Source organism: Lissotriton helveticus, chromosome 4_1 (assembly GCF_964261635.1).
Source record: "Lissotriton helveticus chromosome 4_1, aLisHel1.1, whole genome shotgun sequence".
NCBI classification, from domain to species: domain Eukaryota; kingdom Metazoa; phylum Chordata; class Amphibia; order Caudata; family Salamandridae; genus Lissotriton; species Lissotriton helveticus.
The window spans coordinates 1,767,131,378-1,767,155,227 of NC_136063.1; the positions used below are offsets into that span (position 1 = coordinate 1,767,131,378).

The 23,850-nt window shown below is 40.3% G+C and overlaps 1 protein-coding gene across 1 annotated transcript in view; it reads left to right on the forward strand.

Moving 5' to 3' along the window:
• Positions 1 to 23,850, forward strand: part of LOC144827679 (protocadherin-11 X-linked-like) — a 420,026-nt gene that overhangs the window by 201,537 nt on the left and 194,639 nt on the right. The window contains exon 2 of the mRNA XM_078685909.1: positions 18,443 to 19,028. Coding sequence (XP_078542035.1) covers positions 18,489 to 19,028 — 540 coding nt within the window. The 5' untranslated portion in view covers positions 18,443 to 18,488. The remainder of the gene's footprint in view (positions 1 to 18,442; positions 19,029 to 23,850) is intronic.

The following is a 23,850-nucleotide window of genomic DNA, read 5'->3' on the forward strand; positions in this document are numbered from 1 at the left end:
AATACACCGGCTGATGCGGTGCTCCTTGACGCCGAGAAGGCATTTGACTCCCTTGAGTGACCCTTTTTTCTTTCCGTGATGCACTGTATGAGAATGTCTGAGTGTTTCGTCTCTACGACCGCTCTGCTATACACGGAACCCACAGCTAGACTGCGCCTGAGTGGTACTTTCTCCACGTCTTTTTGCCTGTCCTGCAGCACCCGTCAGGGCTGTCCCCATTACTTTTCATTTTAGCAATGGAGCCATTGGTTCAGCATTTTCAAAAGAAACACTTACACCGTGGTTTGCAGTTTCGTACCGGCCCTCTTTTGGTGTCCCTGTATGCCGATGATACTATTCTGTACGTTCGGCAGCCCCAACTTAACTTCGAACCCCTTATTAGGGAAATTATTCGATTAGGCAGGTTCCCCAGTCGTAATGTTAGTTGGCAAAAATCTGTGATTTTTCTGTTAACAAACAGTACGACTGCATAGGAATGTGAATTTCAGCTGGAGTGGTGCCATGATGCTGTTAAATATCTCGGGGTTTATGTACACTTAGCTACAACTACTATCATTAGATTAAACTATGGCCGTGCAATTAGCACGCTGGAATCACAAGTAGAGAGGTGGTTGCGCCTGTCTTTGTCAATGGTGGGCAGAGTGGCAATTATCAAAATGGTGATCCTTCCAAGATTTTTATATTTCTTTAACAACATTCCTATCCCTCTCACCCAGGCTTCTAGTATGAGGTGACAAGAGACCACGGGTGAGCTAGCAGACTCTGACACTGGCGTATGAGCGGGGCGAGTTTGGGGTTCCTGATATGTATCTATACTATTTGACCACGCAATGTTTCTATTCCCATGCCTGGTACCACCCAGACGCACGTATCCCCTATTTAAAGCCAGAGGCGGATTTGGTACTTCCGCAGAAATTGTCCGCCGTTTTACCTAAAGGGATCCCGAGAGACCCACGGGACATTCAGACTGTATCTACCACTTGCTCTGCTTGGGAGAAGTTGCGTAGACTGTTGGGTTTAGACCTATTTATTCCCCGGCATTGCCACTTCCTAATCCCCCATTGCTCCCCATAACAGGTGAAACTTTAGTGCAGCGTACATTGGCAAAATTTCAAATTCAAACGATAAGTGACCTTTTCCCCGACAACCATATTTTCTCAGTCTCGGAGGAGGCGCAGTTCCAAGATTGCTCCTTTATGGATGTCTGTGTGCTGCGACGTATGCATTCCATGTTACGGGCTGCCTTCCCTTCTTTTCCGGTTGCTCCTGAACCCGCCCTTTCCGCTGTCATTAATTATAGAATATCCCACTGGCGCACATTTAATTTCCAAATTGTATAAATGATGTGTGATGGATCTCCCCTTCTCCTACGTTAAAATTTGCACAGCATGGGAACAGGATTTGAGTCGCCCTATTACTTATGATCAATGGGAGCAATGTTGCAGGGTCACGAGGGAGGTGTCCATGAATAGTAGGCATAAGCTGCTAAATTTCAAGTTTCTCCGCAGGATGTACCACACCCCGGCATAGTCCCATAAGATAGATCCTTAAAAACTGATGCCCTCCTTCTGGAAGGTGAGAGAAGCTTCTAGACAGTATTTTTTAAAGTGCTGGTAGCAGGGAAATACAATTAGATGTTATCCTTGTGTCTGCAGATAGTTTCTTCGACAAGGTCAGAAATTTAGCTTGTCATTTCCTGACTACCCTGCTTTGGCTCAAAGCTGGCTGCAGTGATAATGTGGAGGGGATAGGTCCTTTATGTGAAGGCAGAGCACTCTTTATTCACAGACAAGATGGGCTGAGCTCAGCCCTACCTCCCTATCCTGCCAGTAGTTGGCCCATTCAGGCACACTTGATACCTCTATTGTGTGATTGTCTGGGAGAAATTCACAAAGTCTAACTGTCAGTTACACCCAGTCATGTGACCCAGTAGGATTAGTAGTTTTCACCACCAGGACATTTAAAACTTAAAAGTACATGTCCAACCTTTTAATGACAATGTACCCTGTCCTAAGTAATACTTAACGTCTACTTTAGGAGTAGCATATTCAAAGTAAAATGGGAGTTTGAGGCTTGGCAAAGGGGTTTTCATGCCAAGTAGACATTACAGTTTGAAACTGCATTCAGGCTGCAGTGGCTGGTCTTGGACATATTTTAAGGTGATAATTATGCGGGTGGCAAAATAAGTGCTAAAGGTCCACTGGTAGCATTACATTTACAGGCCTTGGGTATATTGTATATCACTCTACAAAGGACTTAGAAGTAAATTAAATATGCTAATCAGGTGTAAGCTAATCAAACCATGTTAAGGGGAGTGAGCGCAATCCCTTTAGCAGTGGTTACAGTGTTAAAGTGCAACAAAAATGATTTCAGCAAAAACTGATGGGGAAAGGCAAATGTTTTGGTCAGTAACCCCATAGAGAAGGCCTGGTCCAACACACACAGCCTCCCAAAGCTTTACAAAACACATATACAGCATGTCTTCATAAGTTCATAACTGCATATTTACAAATGTGGGCCACTTTATAGCTATCTGATTCACTAATGAGAGACACTTTTATTTTGAAGACTGGGCCTATTTTCTGTCCCAGACTTACCCTGGGAGGGAGAAATATCAAAATATCAATAGGATGTTACCGGCAATTTAGTGTCCTTGTTATTCGAAGAGATGGCATTCAACCGTTATCTTATTAGGAGAAAGCAAAGACTGAAAAGAAAAAAGTAATACATTTCAAAGAGACTCTGCCCTCATTGTCCAGGTAGGGAACCCATATGTGATTTCTATTTTTATCTAAACCAGAATTTTGTTAGCAGAATAAAACTTTAGATGTGAAGATTATGATGGCAGACCTATTATTGCTAAGCACATTGGTCTAATTATAAAAGCTACATTGCAAGGTATGGGAATACTAGACTGGTATTACCAAGGCTGGGCTGGCTACCGGGCATTTTGGTGTGCTGCTGAGCTGGGAGCTAATTTCACTGTGGTGGGGGCTGCTTTCATTGATGGGGACCTGCATGTGTTTCTAAATAAACAAACCACAACGAAATTTGTTCAGTACACGCAGGTCCCTCTCAACGAAATCAGCCCCCATCTTGGCAGCACACCAAAACTCCCGGTAGCCAGTCCGGCTCTGGGTATTACCACACCGAAAAATACAGATACCTTGGTTATCCATACTTTTGGGTTGCAGAAATATTAGAGCATTACAGGATTGCCCCTGGGAGTTCGACAATACCATGCATGAATCTGTCTTTCTTCACAGATTCCTGTTTTTCCTCAAATGTCACCCTTTATTTTCCTAAATTATTTTTTTGTTTTGACCTGTTGAAATATGCAGGTGAACGGTAGCTGCTCCTGGAGGGAGTGCTGTGGGGTGGTGGGGCGGTGGGCGGGGGTAGTAAACTCTGGATTAAGGCTGCACGGAGTTCAGTAACTAATCAAATTAATAAAATGAATGACATTGCACATTGCATCGCCGGTTTGGCGTTGCAGCGCGTGCAATGTAATTCATTTTATTTATTTATTTCGTTACTGTACTCCGTTCAGCCTTAGCCCAGAGTTTAATACCCCCTACCCTGCCCCTTCCTCGCCTCAGAGCACTCCCCCCAGGAGCCGCTACAGCAGGTGAACAACTTAGGAGCTATAGGTATACCATAGAACAAGAGATTTCAGATGTTGTTCGTAACTCATGTAACTGGCCACATCAGCAATGATGGCATATTCAACATAAGGGCCAAATTATACACCTGTACGTTTTTACAAGAGTATTGTTTTTAAAGTGCGAGATAAAAATGAACCTGGCCCTTCTTTGCAGTGAAACAAAACAAGCTATAATCTGGAGAACTTCTAAACAATTGCTTTAGCCTTCGCTAAATAACATGCACACCAATATATTTTCTTCACTATTGTTGGACTATAGGCATTGTAGTATAATAACAGAAGCAAGAACATTTTCATGAACAAAAAAACAGAGCATTACTGATGCAAAAATGATTTTAGTAACTTTTGTGTTCATCATGAAATAAATATATACTTGTCTGGAGCACACATAGTACATTATGATTAGGCTACAAGCTGAACATATCAAATTCAGGCTCACAGCATCAGTTTCAGTTTCTAGACCTCATATAGTGTTAAATAGACAGATTTGCTGTTTCTCCATTCTGCTTATCTAATTACCCTCAAAAGGTGTTGCTAAGCAACCAACTTTGGAGACTAAGTCATTCTTTATCCATGAAGTAAAAAAGTGACACTTACAAACAAACGTTGACATTTGTTTTTCCATTCTACAACTATCTTTTTATTTGAAATGACAATCGGAATATTCACAAATGAATAGATAGCTACAAGCTTCCTTCCAACTGTTTTTTGGGGAATTTAAGGGCTCACATTAAAAATTCCCAAATCAACTTGTCCTTTTTCCCCCAGTGTATTTTTCAGCTATATAGTGAAAAAGAGGTTAAAGTTACTTTGTTCCTTTATGCGTAGAACTCATTCCAACTTAGCTCATACACACTCAGACAAACACACATACAAACATGTACAAACATACAGAAAGTAACAAAGTATATTGTGCTTCTCTTTCACTGAGGAAAGCAAAGAGGGAGAAATGTTCCAGCTCCCAGGTGCTAACTTTGTGTGAGAGATGTTCCTGTGAAATTATTAAATGACAGGGCGTTTATGGGATTTTGAATGATGGACTCTTCAAATGCCCAGAACCTGTTGGATGGACTTTTTCTTTAATATCATGAGTCCTATCCACAGGAATATTCGGAGCCAGGGAGCAGCCTTTTGCTATACAGTCACAACTGCACCACTTTACTTGTAGAATGGTTAATCCATGCACATTGGAGTGCTGAATCCAAAAACGGGTGCTTTGGTTACCACCATTGTAAGTCAGCGATATGTGTTGACGTAATCGGCATTCCTCTTTTGTGGTCTCCTATTATACTTTGAAATATGCAAGGGTATGTTTCAGAGTTCAACTGGTACATCACAGTTGCAGGTTGCAATAGACTGAACTCTCATGGCCAATGCATTATGATCCTAACTGCTGTCCATGTGGAAACCCTTTCCAAAACCTTTGCTTCAGTACAACCCCTGGTATGTACCTCACTCTATTCAGTGAAGTCTATCGCTACACGTTTGTACGCGGCTAAACATTCATTCTCCCTAATGCTTTGGCACCACTCTAGGCTTCATAGGAGTATTTTCCTTTCGGTCTAATCTCCAGCTTCAAAGAGGTAGAACCGTGAACTCTAAATCAATTATGGTCGTGAATACACTCCATCAAATGGGCACCTGGGTCCTTAAGGTGTTTACCTTACATTACAGATGAGAAAATAAAATTCAATAAAACATTTTTTAACAATCACCGTTTTAGCACCATCTCCTCGGATTATTGTGTCCTAAGTAGATATGGATGGGTTGCTGCGAAAATACATATAACACACGCTGTGGCAATTCCCATTTCCTTCCCCTATCTTTCAGAATATTCCAGTTGTAGCACCTGCAGACAAAAGATGCATTGACACAGACCTTTGCATTTTCCTTTTATGTCAGGACAATTATCATATTCTAATTCTTATGATTATTCCCCTTTTTACACTAGGCTAATTTGTAATTAATTGAACGATAACAATTGTTTCTTTTTCGATAAGGAAGTTAAAGGCTTAAGTCTTTGTTGGTTTCATGATTAAAGTTACAATTGAAGTTTAAACCAAACTCAACTTCATATGTAGTAAATATGTTCAATTGTTCTCTCCTCACGTTTTTCTTCAAAATGTCAATAATTGAATTCTTTTTTGTTTGGTTACAAAATTGCTGATCATTTTTAGAACATTGAACCACACATAAATTGCTGATAATCAAGAGCATTCAAACATTTTTATGTGGAGTTGCTGTCTTAGAAATTCAATATTCTAGCAATTATTGTCTCCATTCTGTTTTCAGACCAAAGGCTTTAATCATACACTCTAGATAGAAATAAGTTCAATATTTTCTAAGAACTGTAACACTGATTAATTAGCTAGAAGGTCAACGAGAAGAAATATTGATTCGTATTTTGTAAGCATTTTGCCTAAATGTAGCACATTAATTGTGGTTATGAAAATAAGCCAACGTATGACTTTCATAAATTACAGTAGCATGCAAATTGAAGACAATTCTTTTTTGCATCATAATCCATTGAGGAAGCTGCAAAATGATGAAAATTATACATTTTCTGTCTTTCATCATGAATAACGTTCATACATAGCAGAGAATTATTTAGTGATTAAACCTGTCTTCATTAGAAAGAAATGGTGAATCCTGCTGGCTGAACAGTCACGTCCATGTCTACCCCCAATCACTAAAGGTCAAATACATCAAGAACTGGACAAATTGGCATGCACGGCACCTGCTGCGGCTGTCATTTAGAGGCCGCTACTTCTGAGATTTGGTGGATGATGGATCTAGTTCTGTAGGTTGCTTTGGATCCCTTTCTATTGTCTATAACGATATGGAAAATCCCCTGCATCCCTGGCTGCTCTTGTAACAGTTTGGAGGTTAGCTGTTTGCACCAATATGTATAGCTCCTGCATAAACCGTCATTTTGTAACAGTGTAAGACACTGCAAGAAGGAGAAATTCACAACTATCTAGTAGGGATCTGTCAGCTTGGCTTGTCCAGCGAGTTTATCCCCAGACTTTTTGCTTTTTGGCCTTGGGTTTCTGAGCTGTTTTTGGTGGTTTTATGACTCTGGGCACTTTACCACTGCTGATCAGTGTTAAAGCGCATATGCTCTCCCTGTAAACTGTTGCTATGGATTGATGTTTCCATAATTGACTTATTTGGTTTATTGTTAATTTCCTAGTACAGTGCACTATGTGTGCCCAGGGCCTGTAAGTCAAATGCTGCTAGAGGGTCTGCAGCACTGATTGTGCCACCCACATACACAGCCTGTAAATGTAACACAGACCTGCCATTGCAGATCCTGTGTGCAGTCTGGTACTGCCATGTCGACTTGGCAAGAGCACCTACTTGCAATGCCCTAACCTTCCCTTTTCTTACATGTTTGTCACTCCTAAGGCAGGCCCAAGGTACCCCTGCGGTCAGGGTGCAGTGTATGTGAAAGGTAGGGCATGACCTGGTGTGTGTGGCATGTCCTGATAGTAAAATACTGCCAATTTTGTTTTTTACTATTGCAAGGCTACCTTTTCCCATAAGATAGAATGGGGAGTTTGCTTATAACATCTTATAAACATAACTACCCCTGGGAAAGAGATAGGAAAATAAATAAAGTGTAGTATGCCATAACTCATAATGTTAAAATGCATCTTGTAGTGAGGGTGATTTTTACATTCTTTTTTTGAAAATTCCCCTTTTGGAAAGTAGGTATTTTCTTGCTTGGCTATCCAGTGTGCCTCTGCTAGGATGTGTATTGACTTTCTTGCTTTGGAGTGACGGGCTGAGGATGTGCAGTAGCTCCAGAGAGTCTGGATGAGTTAGGGCAGGGCTGAATAGACCAGGGCTTCATTTAGAGTAGAGGGGAAGAGATTTCCTTTCACCTGAATTGACCTGGCCTGACTTCCACAATGCAGTCTCCACCTCCTGCCAAGAAGTTGCACCAGAGATGACAGAACTGGTTTTGACTGAGCACAGGGCTTCTCTGCCACCAGAGAATAAAGGATTTTGCTGTATAAATATTGGGGCCCCGGCCCCAGAACTTTAGATCACTTCTGGGTATCAAGGGTACCCTTTGCTAAGGAGAAGAGCTGGAGAAACTGAGGAGGAATCCTGCCCCTGTACTGGTTGCTGTCTGGGGTTGGCATGCAGTGGCTACTTTCTGCCAAGGAAAGGGAAAAGGACTTCGCTGTTTGCTTTGTCTCCTGCTTGAGGAAGATGTTCAAGGTCTTGAAACTGAGCTTGCCTCCTGTTCTGAAGTTTCAAGGACGCAATGACTTCCCCACCTGTTCCCTTGAACATTCTTGCTAGGGGTTCTGATCTGCTAAGTGGTGCCTGCTGTTGTTTTGGACCTCTGGAGACTGTTTGCCGCTGGAAGGTGTAAAAGTAATGCAACTTTGAGAAGCGTGACACATCCGCACAAGTTTCCGAAGCATCAGCAAGGAAATCGTTGCAGTGCCTGCCCGTGGCTCAAGAAATCAGCGCACACCGCATCGAGTGCACTGATCTCCGAAGTCTGAGATCAGTGCACCAATTTCGAGGGAAGCCCTGCTGTGCGGCTGCGAGAACCCACGCATCATCCCAGATTGTCGCATCACATCGAGGCACCAGGTCTGTTGCATCGTTAGGAGACGCGGTGAGAAATTGACTCATCACCTCTCCATGCAGTAAGTACTGACACATCAATTCCTCTCAAGTAAGAAACCAACGCATCACCTCCCCTGCGCAGCAATAAGGAACCAACGTATCACCTCCCCTGTAGCAAGGAACCAATGCATCACCTTCCCTGAGTGTAAGGAACCGATGCATCACCTTCCCTGCGGCCCTTTTTGTTTGTGTGCACGACGCAATCAAGGAACATTGTGTGGAAAGTGTTGCATCTGCAATTTGCTTTAAACTGAACTATTTCTACTATTTGATAAATCAAAGATTATTTATTTTTCTAAGCTGATGTGATGTACATTTGTAGTGTTTTCACTGTATTATTGTATGTGTTCACAAATGCCTTACACACTGCTTCTAAGATAAGCCTGTCTGCTCATACCAAGCTACCAAGGGGGTGCGTAGAGGTTATTTTGGAAGTGTATCCCCCTTAACCTGACTCGAAGCAAGGGTGCCTATTTGGACAAAGTTACCTACCTCTGCCAAAATGAGACCCCCATTTCTATCAGGATCCAACAAGACCACAAAGAGCATGCTCTGATAACTTAGGGCCTGATTTGGATCTTGGTGGATGGGATACTCTGTCACAAACGTCACCAATTTTTCATCCGCCGTATTGCAAATTCCAAACTATATACTGGAAGTGTAATTTGGCGAACAAAATATCCGTCACCTTTGTGACATAGTAACCCTGTCCACCAACGTCGAAATCAGGCCCTTAGAGTGGAGTGGGCACAGTTGTGAGATGATTTGAATTTCACACTTGTTGTACTCTCTCTGCTTTGACTTAGGATACCATGACTTGAATAACAACCTGTTCTCTAATGATGTATCCTGCACCCCACATCACATACTTTCCATTAGTACCCTTTTAAAATGTTGCGATTGCCCTAGCCAGTATTAAGTCATAGAAAGCAGACAGTTTGTTACTGTTTTTAGCTTTAATTATAAATTCTGAGAAATGGTGGACCAGCTGAATGAAAGCTCAAGGTATGTGGAGGAGTTGTGAGAACAGATGGGTACGTTCCCATTGAGTAATCAATGAACAAGGATATGTCCAAAAGCCTTCAAGAACCAATAACCAACATGTACTTTTAGTATTCATATACAATACAAACATTTGTAAAATGTCAGTGAAATGTTATCTATTGTCATATTTTTGTTGGATATAAATTAAGATTAAAATGACACTATTGCATATCCACAATTGGTATTTTGAACTGTTATGTAGTTAAAATAACAATACTTTAATATTATCCTAATTGATAACAAACTGTAAGAAATGTTTCAGTACAATAAATAGTAAAAACACTAGGGGACTTATTTGGATGTCGGTCGGAAGCCTCAGACCACTGTCTGGAGGCTTTCTAACCGACATCTCTGGTTTGACTACTGACCGCCTAATAATAATGTAGGCAGTTGGAAGTCAAAACGGCCGGTTATTACAGCTGGCTTCTAACGGGCTCAAGGAGCCCGTCGGCCTACCGGAACCGTAGCATAATGCCTATGGATGGCATTTCTGCCATCGAGATTTTGATGTCAGTTATGACTGGCTTTCTGACATGAAAAGCCTGACAGAATGCAACTTTGGGGGCCCCTAGCACCTCTGGTTGGGGGCAGAGGGGGCACCAGAAATCCCTGCACCGGGTGGCAGGGATTTACACAAACTCCCATTTATCTATGGGAGCTTGCGCTGTGTGCGGTTGGAAACCGCTCGCAGCACAAGCTCCCATTGAGAAATGGGGATCACTGACATAATATCGAGGGACATAATATCGACTATCAAAAATATCGGCGAAAAAATATCGACAGACAGAATATCAACTTTGTATCTACAAACAGGTAAGTATAAAAATATCGAGTAAAAAATATCGTTTACAAAAATATAGTTAAAAAAAATATCGACTTTATTAAAAACAATGTTAAATTAAATTAATATTAAAAATTAATTACTAAAATATACTTTAAAATACTTAAATTACCTTATAATAATTAAATCATTATTTAAAGTTAAAAAAAATGTATAATCATATTTGTTAAAACATATATATATAGTAACATAATATAATTAAAAAATATCCAATATTATTACCGTAGGATAGCGGAAGTGTAAAAATTACTATTCCCACTCCAGACAGTGCAACAGTAGGTAAGGCGTTGGATAGCGTAGAGGTAAAAATTACTATTCCCACTCCAGGGAGTGCAACAGTAGGGAAAGCGTTGGATAGCGTAGGGGTAAAAATTTTGATTCCCACTCCAGAGAGTGCAACAGTAGAGAAAGGGTTGGATAGCGTATGGGTAAAAATTACTATTCCCACTCCAGAGAGTGCAACAGTAGGTAAGGCGTTGGATAGCGTAGAGGTAAAAATTACTATTCCCACTCCAGAGAGTGCAACAGTAGGGAAAGGGTTGGATAGCGTAGGGGTAAAAATTACTATTCCCACTACAGAGAGTGCAACATTAGGGAAAGCGATGGATAGCGTAGGGATAAAAATTACTATTCCCACTCCAGAAAGTGCAACAGTAGGGAAAGCGTTGGATAGCGTAGGGGTAAAAATTACTATTCCCACTCCAGAGAGTGCACCAGTAGGGAAAGGGTTGGATAGTGTAGGGGTAAAAATTACTATTCCCACTCCAGAGAGTGCAGCAGTAGGGAAAGCGTTGGATAGCGTAGGGGTAAAAATTACTATTCCCACTCCAGAGAGTGCAACAGTAGGGAAAGCGTTGGATAGCGTAGGGGTAAAAATTACCATTCCCACTCCAGTAAGTGCAACAGTAGGGAAAGGGTTGGATAGCGTAGGGGTAAAAATTACTATTCCCACTCCAGAGAGTGCAACAGTAGGGAAAGGGTTGGATAGCGTAGGGGTAAAAATTACTATTCCCACTCCAGAGAGTGCAACAGTAGGGAAAGCGTTGGATAGCGTAGGGGTAAAAATTACTATTCCCACTCCAGAGAGTGCAACAGTAGGGAAAGCGTTGGATAGCGTAGGGGTAAAAATTACTATTCCCACTCCAGAGAGTGCAACAGTAGGGAAAGCGTTGGATAGCGTAGGGGTAAAAATTACTATTCCCACTCTAGAGAGTGCAACAGTAGGGAAAGTATATACTTCATATATCATTTAAAAATATATATATATTAATATCTCTAAAAAAATTAATTAAAAGTAATTACCAATGTTATATAATATAATAATTAATTAATTAGAAATACTAATTTAAATTAATCATTACAATTAGTTATCTATTAATACTAATTATTTACAAATTAAAAATTAATTAATTAGTAATTAAAAAGTTACTTAACAATTAAAATCTAATAAATACCCAAAAAATTAACATATGTAATTAGTTATAATTTAATTACTTCCCACCCTTTTCCCTTATAAACCCACAACCCACTACAGAAAATAAAGTAGTAAAATTAACATAATTATCAATTAATAAATTTAATAAAATGAATTGTCAATTAAAATGTAATTAATTACCAAATAACAATTATTTAACAGTTAATTATTACTAAATAACAATACATAAATAAACATATTTAATTAATTATAATTAAATTACTTCCCACCCTATTCCGCTATAAACCCACAACCCGCTACAGAAAATAAATTATTTAAATTAACATAATTATCAATTAATCAATTAAATAAAATTAATTGGCAATTAACATTTAATTAATTACAAAAAAAAAATTAATTTAAAATTAGTTATAAATAAATACCAATAAATACATTTACATATTTAATTAATTATAATTAAATTACTTCCCACCCTATTCCCCTATAAACCCACAACCCGCTACAGAATTAAATAACGCAACATTTAAATATCATTAAATTCATTAATTAAATTACATTATAACATAAATAAACAATTTTAACACATAAAATACACTATAAAAAATTCGATATTATTAAATTTTCGATATTTTTGTTCACCTATATGATGTACTTAGATATTTTGACTGCATACTTGTTTATTAATAATGTTTTCTAATTGTAAGTGTTGTTTTTTACTCTGGGTGAGCTTTATATTTTCATTGTGACGTTATTATACATTAATATTATTTAAGACTTACACAGTGCACAATCTATTAGTAGTTACTCTCAACCTTCACACCAGCTCCCCAGAGTTTGAAAGACTGTCCGTTCTACCCTGAAGAGTTGACGAGGCAAGGTTTTCAAGACAAAAAGACAGTCTAGCACCTAAGTCAGTATGAAACATGTGCTTTCACATTTGATACTGCAACATGGTGTCTGCAGTTTCAGAAGTCTCGAAAAAGATCTGGAACCTATCCTAATAGGAACAATTATAAAAATTGAAAACCCTGGCTTGATCTATGTATTCTTGCAGCTAATCTAAAACTAATCGTTGCATAACTTTCACAGAAAGAGGCACATTATAAATAAGCCTGGTGATGGCTCAGTTTTTATTTGTGTGGAGTACTATTCTTAAAATAGGAGTGAACAACAACACTCTTTAGCTTTTGTGGAACACTTCTTTTCCAAAGAGCAAAAACAATATGTGTGAATGTGGTTTTCATCACTTGAATAGATAGGCATCTAGAGGAAATTAATTATGTTTGGGTAGAAAATAGATATTAGTGACTTAAACATGTCGTACAATCTTATTATAAATTGGGTCGCTTGATGACAGCGGTATGCACCCTGTCCAAGTAGGGACCACAATCCTAGTCAAGGTAAGCTAGATACACACTAAAATATATCCCATGCAAACCCAATGGTAGCTTAACATAGAGGAGTCAGACATCTAAAGAGGCAATGTGTAAAGTATTTGTGCAATAAGCACACGGTAACACAATGAAACTACCGCAAACATACTTCACACAGGTTTAGAATAATAGAGTATAAGTTCATGAATAAAACAAGACCAAAACAACAAACGTCCAATGAGTAGAAGTGGAGCTATGAACTGGTAAAGAATGAATCAAAAAGTAGTGCTTAGAAGTCAAGAGATCACACCATACCGGGGTGAATCCATAGTTCAGGGAGGCTGCAGGACTCAGACAGGTCCTGCTGATAAAGTATCTTGGATGGAGCAAGCACTGACGTCAAAGACCTGATGCACATCGTCGGTCTCTTGGATGAAGGCAAAGCATCAGCGTTGACCAGCGCAGTCGATGAAAGCTTCAGTGTTAAAACCCTTTACGACGCAGGCTCTGTGTCGATGTCTAGCCACACTGTCAGTCAGCGTCTGTCCGTGCTGGCCGTCGAGTTGATGTTATTGATCAGCATCTGCGTCGGTGTCGAAGGGCAATGTTTCGCTTCCAATCTGCGTAAAATCATCAATGTGTTGATTTAGAAGCAAACGCAGCTACAGAACTCATTTCTGAAGCCCTGGACTGGATTGGAACCTCATACAAGGGAGGACTCACAGATGGCATAGTCCAGCAGCAGCTGGGCTACAGAAGTCTTCGATTGCCCTGTGAATTCAAAACAGGGGAAAAGACAGCAAGCCCTTGGTGCCACTCTGGGTTCAAGTGAGATAGGTCCAGTCTTTGTAATCAGCAGGGCAGACATCATCAGGCAGCAGGGCAGCTCAGCAAATCAGCTAATCTGTTCCATCAGAACAGTCAGTCAAACAAAGTGGTAATCCTTGTAACATAGCAGTCCTTACTCCTGGCAGTATTCTTCACATGTTCAGTATTATATTGTGTTGGTAGGGTCAGAGCCCCAGTACTTATACCCAGTGGTGCCTTTGAAGTGGGGGTGACTTCAAAGCAAGCACCTAAAGTAAACAAGTCCCCTTTAAACCCAGCCCGGCTCTAAAATATCAGTAGGGGGAAATCAGCCCTTTGTGGGGAACAGGACACTGCCTATTCAGTTGTAAGTTGTAAGTGTCAGCTATCCCTCTCTCTTTCTACCCACAAAGAGCTATCAGAATGTAGATAAATGCAGATGAGTTCTCTGTCAAACCCACCCTTCCCGTGTTTGTGGTTGTCTTGAGGAAATGCACATGAAATCCTTCTGACAGAGGTTCAGTCCCATTTCCAAAAGTGCTCTACAAATGTGGGATCGGAACCCCTGTACTTATAGGCAAAATGATTTGATGAAGAGGTGTCTTAAAACATTTTTTAGAAGTGCACAACATCCACATTCAATCCCAGCTTAGGCTCCAGACATCAGTAGGGGGTAAAAGAGGTCATTGTGTGAGGGCAGGGCCCAGCCTTTTCAAATGTAAGTGTTCCCCACCTCCATCTTCCCCTGCCCAGGAAGACCATTCAGTATGCAGATGAATACAGATGCAACCCTGTTACACCAAACCCTTCCTGTGTGTGTGATGGCTGTCTGGAAAGTATGCACAAGCCCAGCTGTCACTCTACACAAAACGTGGCTTAGAGTCAGGGTACAAAGCATAGAGTTCTAAGCAGAAAAAATTCCCACTTTCTAAAAGTGCCATTCCTAAATTTGTAATAAAAGATCCACCTACACCAGTGAACATTATTTCTCACTACCATTCTAAACATACCAAAAATGTCAGCGCTACTCCTTTCAGATCAAGAATTTCCTCTCAAACACATGTAAGGGTATGCCCAATATTAGCCCATGGAAGGAACAGGCCTCACAGTAGAGAGAAACCAAAAAGGCTGTTTGTCACTACCTGGACATGACACAAAATAAAGGCAGATGTCCTATGTTTTACTTACACAGCACCCTGCCCATAGGGCTACGTAGGGCCTACCTTAGGGGCAGCCGCGGGCCGTGGAGGGAGTTACGGTGGGGCAGGGAGGCGGGGAGGGGGCGGGGCAGGGTGGAGAGGGCTAAAACCGGCACCTGGATAATTACAGGTAAGTAAACAATTTGATTAATAAAACGAATTTCGTAGTGCGCACTGCATCGCATTTTGCGATGCAGTGCGCGCTACGAAATTCGTTTTATTATTTAAATTGTTTACTTACCTGTAATTATCCAGGTGCCGGTTTTTAGCCCTCTCCACCCTGCCCCGCCCCCTCCCCGCCTCCCTGCCCCACCGTAACTCCCTCCACGGCCCGCGGCTGCTTAGGGGTGACCTATATGTAGTAAAAAGGGAATTTAAGGCCCCACAAGCGGTTTTAAATCCAAGTCATGTTGGCAGTAAACTGGGCACGTAGGCCCTGCAGTGGCCAGAGACAGGTTTAAAAGGCTACTTCTGTGGGTGACGCAAGCAGCGCTGCAGGCCCACTAGTAGCATTCAATTTACAGGCCCTGGGTATATGGGTTACCACTGTACAAGGGAGTTACATGTAAATTAAATATGCCAAACAGGTGTAGACCAATCATACAATTTTTAATGTAGAGTGCACATGCACTTAAGCACTGATTAGCAGTGGTAAAGTGCCCAGAGTCCTAAAGCCAACAAGTAACAGCATTAAATCTATTCTTGGGCATTAATAGAAAGAAATAAGCAATGAGCTCTTAACTGGTTTTTTGAATTTTGAATTTTAAACTCTTACCATCTTTTACGGAATGATGAATTTCTCTCAGCCAGTTCATATGCTTAGAAAGTATAAGTTAGCTAATTTTGTTGGTTCACATTGTAAGCCTCCCTTCTCAGTTGAGTTAAAACACTGTAAAGGAGAATGATAGCAGATGGGTAAAATGTAGCATGCAGCTGGCAGGGAATGGCGGCGGAGTGGTGGGGATAGAAAAAAAAGAATAAGAAGAAAATACCACTTACCTTTTTGCTGGCCGCCGTCTCTTCTCCGTCTTGTTCAGCTTCTTTCTTCCTGCAGTCCCAGCAGCAGGAAGCACCCGGCTCCCGGTCTCCCCTGATCAAATCACAATGCTGCAATGCAGAGTTGTGATTGGTTTGAGCGCCGCAGTCGGTGCTCAGATAGGGACAGTGAGGCTTTGCATGTTCCGCACCAGGCTGCGTAAAGCAGCCTAGTGCGGAACATGCAAAGTGTGCATGACTGTTTGGTCGACCCAAGAGGGACGGCCAAACAGTCTTGTGCACTTAGGGAGTGTGCAAACCACTCTTCCCTCTGTGTCATCAGCCCCACCCGCCCTAACAGAGCCCCAGAGCTACAAAAATGTTAATGATAATAATTAAGTTATCATTTTGTTTTTGCTGCTCTGCTCTGAAAGTATTGGGGCAACGCTCCTCCGCCTTAGCGAAGGGGGGGGGGGGTTGTTTGTCTTTACCATAATAGTCAATAGTCTACAACAGTTTGTGAGTTTTTCTAGCCTATCATTGCTATGACCAAAGGGCTAGTCAGTGATTAGTAAGAACTTCATTGAGTCTTTTGTAGCCGTACTTCTATTCTAATTACCCATATTTGAAACAGACAAATGCTCTCAAGGGAAATTGCACCTGGTCCGGGTGAAAGAAAAAAGAATAACACAAAATAAATCATTCAGCATTCCCTTTCAGAATTCTCTTCTGATGTATCGGAATCAATCTATCAATCCTATTTATTTCCGAAATGCTGACTTCAGGTATCATGGTCACGTTGTACTCCAGTGAATTAACTGTGGGGGGTCTGGCATCCGTTAAAAATGTAGTCAGCGTGGATTTGGCAGGGAATTTGCAGCTTGTTTTAATTCCAAGCTGAATGACTAATTGTGACCAACTGTGATGCTGATATAATGATAAAACGAATGTTTTGAAGAAATGAAATCGTGTAATAAGAAACAAAATGAACCCTGTATTTTGCGAGGTAGTTTCCATTATTATTCTGCAACATGAGCTTTGATTACTTTTAAAGTCTGGATGTTGAAAAGCCTGTTCAGTGAAATTCAAGCCATGACATGAGGACAACACACTGCCTCTTTCTTGATGGAAGCATCGCGCGGTATGTTGTACTTAAAATCCAGCTTAAGTTTGTATCCCAGATGCTTAACAAAAAATTATTTTCAACTATATGCAAACACGTACAGAAGATATCCGAAAACTTTTCTACAGTGAGAATTATGTCAACTGCTCATTCATTAGAATATGTCGAAGTTGATAGGGGAATACTGAGGGTACTTTTATATTAATATTGAATTATCATTTCCAACTATTTCTGAAGAATCTGTTTTCAATGTCTTACAATTGTGTTAGTTTGGAAACAGTTTTGTTTTGAATTTTTATATTTGCTCAAAAATATTTTCCCGTGAACTAAGTTAGTGTTCTGTCTCAGAACGTCTGTGGAAAAATGAAACAAATCGCAGTGTATGCGTGTGTGATGGTATCAGAAAGCTTTCCTTCCTTTGATTAAAAAAGGATAATGAACTTTTGGATTGAATAATTCACAGAAATCTAAACAATTTTTCTTGGTAAATTGGCAATGCGCCTTGATATACATATAATAAAACTTTGCAACACTATGGGTCAGATCTCGATCAAAATGAGTCAAGTATCTAATTGTCTTATATGTGAACAGGTAGATGGTGTATGCACAAATCTTCTCGGACAGGCTTCTCCAGGATAAAAATGTATGCAATAAATGAGCTCGTACCCCTTTGCACCTGCCGCATCGTGGCCGTTCCAAAGCGCTGCTCCATACGTGTAGTTTGGGATACGTCAATTGTTTTTGCATGTCCATATGTCACAGAATGCGTGTAATATGTTACACCATGCAAATAGTCTTTCTTTCAAATTTCCATACTCTGTAGAGTGCTTAATGTGTACACGACGTTTGATATATATGCGTAGTCGCAGATCTACATCAAATTAACATATTTCTTAGCTTCCGAAAATACATTATGATATCCTGCAGCATTACAAATGACCTTGAATTGATGGCTTGTCAGAGTTATTTAATGACCTACTTTTCATACACTGTTTGTCTGAAATCTCATATACACTCAGTTCAACTTATTATTGTATTCAAATGCTCCTCAATTTAAATCTATTATTTGAACACGTAGGCTGGATGATTCCACGACAAACGTTTGTATGAGGCATCCTTGGTGGCCTTGTTGAGTCGGATGTGGTCCTGAATTGTATCTAAAATGTATAATCTGAGGCAATAGAGTTACAAAAGTACCATTTTGAAACATGTTGAGGTGGTCAAATGAAAGTTCTAAGAGTTTTGTTTGATATTCACAGAAATGGGCACTTTTACTTTATTATATCTTATAACACCCCTTAGTAAATGTATGTATTTTCTTTATTTCGCAGCCCTCAATCTGCCGCTCTTCACAAGGACTCATTAGTCATTCTGGAGATGGACTTGCTGTCTGGAACATACATTTTGGCCCTATTGTTGGCCTGCTTAGTATTTCAGTCTGCTGCCCAGGAGAAGAATTATATTGTGCGGGAAGAACTACCAATAAATGTCTTGATTGGAAACTTGCTGAAGGACCTCGACCTGACGCTAGATCCAGATGTGCCCCTCTCAGCACCACTTGAGTTTAAACTGGTTTATAAAACTGGGGATGTTCCTCTAATACGAGTAGAGGAGAACACTGGTGAGATATTTACCACAGCAAACCGAATAGACAGAGAGAAGCTGTGCTCTGGCATCTTCACAGAAAACCAGTGCTTTTATGAGGTGGAGGTGGCAGTTTTGCCTGATGAAGTATTCCGACTCGTCAAGATCCGCTTCCTGATTGAAGACATTAATGACAATGCTCCTCTTTTCCCCTCGACTGTCATCAACATCTCTATCCCTGAGAACACAGCCATCAATTCCCGCTATTCAGTCCCTTCTGCTAACGACCCTGATGTTGGGACCAACAGCATTCAACATTATGAGCTCGAGAAGGTGAGTTTTTAAAGCATTGCTTTATTATTGTGATGTAACTGTGACTGCGCGCAACAAAATTTGCTTTATTTATTTATAGGTTTACTTACCTCTGATCTGCCGTAATCCATAGTTTACTACCCCCCACCCTGCCTCTTCCCGCCCCACGTCAGCGCCCGGCAGTACTCCCACCATGGGCTGCTACTGGCCATTTGTGCTGCCATTTGGTCTTAAACTGGATGTTCTCCCTTGATTGAGGGGGCAACATCAAATAACAATAACCTGATATACTGTCGCCTTCTCCACACCAGTGATTAGTTATGGGTGGACATGTCTTCAGCTACAAAATATTTGCGTAAGACAAGAATTTCATGTTTTCGTTATTCATTCTTTTCCCAAAATATGCCCTAGATTTAACTGTTCACTATGAGTGCGCATTTCCACAGGCAACCTTCTGTAGTGTGTTTCCTTTCATTTTGCATCTGTAGAATTTAAAACTTGATGCAACGTTTTGGACATGATTCCTGCAGCCACCTGACAGTCATATGTCAAGGAGAATCCACACCAATAACACACCATTGACACATGAGCCAGGTTCAAATTTAAAACCTGAAGTTTGTCAAGGGCATACAACATTGCATGAGAGAAACAATCATGTTTCATCTTTGAGCTTGTTACTACTTTATTAGTATACTAACATAGGCTATGATTCACTAAGATTTTGTTATGCCTTACACCTGTAGGACTCTGATTTACCACTTTATTAAAGGAACAAATATTAAGCAAACTTAGTTTATTCTTGGTTTACTCCGGGAATTCAGGAGTAACCCAGGAGTAGTACCAGCGTAAATCACACATACTATCAGCAAAATCTTCATTGAGAAGGGCAAAATTTCAAACTGAACCTATGCACATTTCTAGTCACCACACAATAACTAATTGGGAACTCCACTGTTGACATCAGAAATGAGTCTGTGGAATCTACTTGGGTAGCTTAATGCAGTTGGAAATGGAAGTGGAGAAACAGTTAGGAATAGACACGATCCAAGTTTTGGAGGCATCATGAACTAAGTGAAAACACCCTGACTTGGTGTTTCACAAATTCTTGAAGTCTGATATTGACGTCCATAGGTTGGACTTTTTCCTCTCTGTAAGACGTATGTGGGGAAGGGTCTCCCAGTATTCTAAGGCCTCAATAAAAGTATTTGAAATAAAAAAAAAAAATTCTTGAAGTCTAAGTGGTATTATGGAATAGATTGTGTAATTGTACCTATATGTTGAGACATTCCATTGTGACATTTTGCCATGGAATCAGAAGTGAGTGATAAATTGCTAGTTGGTTTTACTGGATTCAGGTTGGATTTCAGTGGTGGTAAAGTTTGGCCATTTTAGAATTTGGAAGGTAAGTTTCACTGATCATCTTATTGAATGATTTATATAACCATTTGAGATTTCTTTATAAAATATTTGCTAACAGATGTTGATTTTTGAGGGCGGCATGGAACATTCGTAGGTAAAAGCGGAATGTAAGCATTGGTGCAAAGGTTGAAGAAGGCCAGGATTTGATTATTCTTTTTAGTGATAGTTTTGGGCAGAGGTTTGAGGCAGCATTAGTTATGTCTATTCTGTTATGAGCTGAATTGTTTAAGCTGGGAAAATATGGCAGACCATCTTCAGGTAGTCAATTTCTTTGTCATTCTTATATTTGGACGTACATTTCGTTGCTCATTTCTTGTGGCAGGAGTGTGAAGATCTGTAATTGTGGGGAGTGTCTGATTTAATATCTCACGCAGGAAAGAGACACGTAGTGTGATTAATACGCCTTAGAGAAGGATGGTTGATAGATCGCTGAAGGCCACAGAGAAAATTAAATAGACATTGGTCACATGACTAGTAAATAGATTTATTTCATTGCGTATGCCCAAATCATTAGTGGAGTCAGACATTGTTAGGAAGACAGCCGCTTGAGTAATTAGAGATTTCTGAAAAATGAAACTTCTTTCTTTGTCTTCTCGCAGAAGATACCGGTCAAGGAACCCCAGAGAATGATTATTATAGCAAAGTCTCGGAAAGCTGAAAAAGGCTCATTGTAGATCTAATTGTACCATACAAAACAATATTATTTGCTACTATTCTAATGAAGCATCACATCATGTTACCGTTATGCTACATTATTAAACTATTTCCTTCTACTAGGATATTTCACTGTCAATATGATTTATGTTGCTTTTCCTCTTCTAATAATTTTAACCTCAGTTAATGGCCAATTAAATTTGTGAACATCAAATTGTTGTTCGCAGATAAGTAAAGTGAATTATGAGAGGCATTTTGGGCTAGATTTATTAAGGGTTTTTGCCTTTTCAACGACACGCAATATGACACAAGGCAGCACAAACGGGTACAGTTATATACTTTGCAGTGCAAAGTAATTTGCACAGGAAATCTGAGTTCAAGTAGTGCTTTGCTCTGCTTTGCAAATATTTGTGTGAAGAGTGAGTTACTTGGATGTAACTTAAGCAGATTCGCAAAATCACCAGTAGTCATGATGCAAAGCCCATTTTCTAAAATAGTCAGACAGGGATTTGAGTCAAACAATAATGCCTTTCGAAAGCAGGGGCTAACAAGTAGAAATGTTTTCATTTTTCCCAAAACTCTAAACATTGCATATGTGTTGCATCCAGTGTGTGGAATGATTAGGAACTTGTCTACGCATGGGATGTTATTATGGAAGGCTATGCTTCATGTACAAATCCTAAGCTGGACAGCACACACTCATCTTTGCACTGTGGTGAAAAGGTTGTGTGTAGAGCTAGGCAGGCTGTTTGTGCACCAGCATTGGGGTAGTCAGCAGCAGCAAGCAGTATTTAATAAGTATGACCCTGTACTGCTGTCTCTCTCTAGTACAACACAACATCGTTGGTTGATACTCAGTTTTGCTCTAAAAATTACCAAACCCGCTCCTTTGTATGACCTCACAGATGCTATTAATCATCCTTTTGCTGTTAGATTCAGTGCTTAATTTGAGCCAGTGGTTTCCTGTGCTCGGCACCCGCACCTAATTGCCAACACAAGTGCTTGTGACACTCTGCCACAAGGTGACACTGTCTGGATAATTTAGAGATGACTACCACAACAGATTAATAGATATAAATTAAAAATTACTATTACCTAATGCTCAAGTGTTCTTATAGCTTTGAGGGCCTGAAATAGTTCGAATTGTCACTCGTGTATCAGTGTGAGGGTTAGCAGCCGCGGTCGGTAGTGGGAGTACCTGCTAGGCGGTGACGTGGGGAGGGGCAGGGTGGGGGGTAGTAAACTATGGATTACGGAGGTTTACAGGTAAGTTAACATATAAATAAATAAAATTAATTTCAATGCGTGCACTGCATCGCATTTGGGGATGCAGTGCATGCAACGAAATACGTTTTATTTATTTATATGTTTACTTACCTGTAAACCTCTGTAATCCATAGTTTACTACCCCCTGCCCCTCCCCCTCCCAACGACACCGCCCGGCAGGTACTCCCACTACCGACCGCGGCTGAGGGTTAGTAGTTGTATAGGCACTGTCAGTGGCAGTGCCTTTAGGGGCAATGGATTGTGCAAGCTGCAGTGACCTCCTGACGAGATCCCTGGCACATATTATTTACAAATTAAGCACTGGTTAGATTCGAATCGTACATATATTCTGGCTGGTATCAGCAGTAGTATGTTACTATGTACCCTTTTTTGACTGGTTTGATAAAATGCTTTTCGTGAACAGCTACGCAAAGCCATAGTTCCTTGATTGGGAGTAAATACAGGTAAACATTTCTGACTCCCACGCGAATTCTGGTAAATTACATAAATTGACGTGGAACAATACGGCATGAGAAGACAGGGTAGGAAATATGTCCAACGTCCTATCAAATGTGCGCAGTTCTAGTCTACTAGCACTATCTTTTCAATTATATTAGCTTAGTTCTGGCTTTAATTAAAATGTAACACCTTCTGTGTTATATGGCATTGTTAATTATCCTCGCTAAGAAACCTTTCCAATTGATATTCAGCATATGCGCATGGAATTATGAAGCTGCACATCACAAACTGTACAATGCTGACATACGCGTGTATCCTAAATATTTAAGGCAATGTTATATATCTGGTCCCAAAATACACATTTCACCGGAGTAAAGAGCGTCCTAACAAGGGTAAAGAAACAGAATTTAATGGTATTCATGAAAAAAAGCTACTTTACACATGCACTCCTGATCCTGTGTGTGCATAGTTTAGGTACTGAATTCAATAGCAAGGTTATGGTAAGGACATTTGAACTGTTTTCAAATTAACACGTAGGTAGCCTTAGCCTATCTTTCCGATTTAAATTATTCGGGTGAAATGTTGTTTCGGCATTACTACACACTGCCTGTGGACAGTTGTGACTGAGAAGGTGTGCACACGTTTTGAATGGGACTTCCCTGGCCACTCTTCTGACAAAAACCTGCTAAAAGTCACGATTAGCAAGAAATAAAGAAAAATGCGACTGCCTCCTTTATTTTTACCATATTTGCAGTTGCACCGAGGTGACATCAGCACAATTTACATGAGATATTTGCGACTAACAAGTATGCAAAACATATAATATATTTACATAAACCATATGCCAAATAAAAACGGAAATACACTTACCATTTCCTAAACTATTTCGTACACAGTGCGTTATGACAGACTTGGAAGCTGGAGTACACCAGCATATGTAAATACTTATGATTGAGGCAGAAAAGACGTGTGTTTAAGCATTTTCCTGGAGTTCCAGCAGCGGAATTCGGCTAATGCTATAGGTGAACTCGAAAGTTGTCTGCAG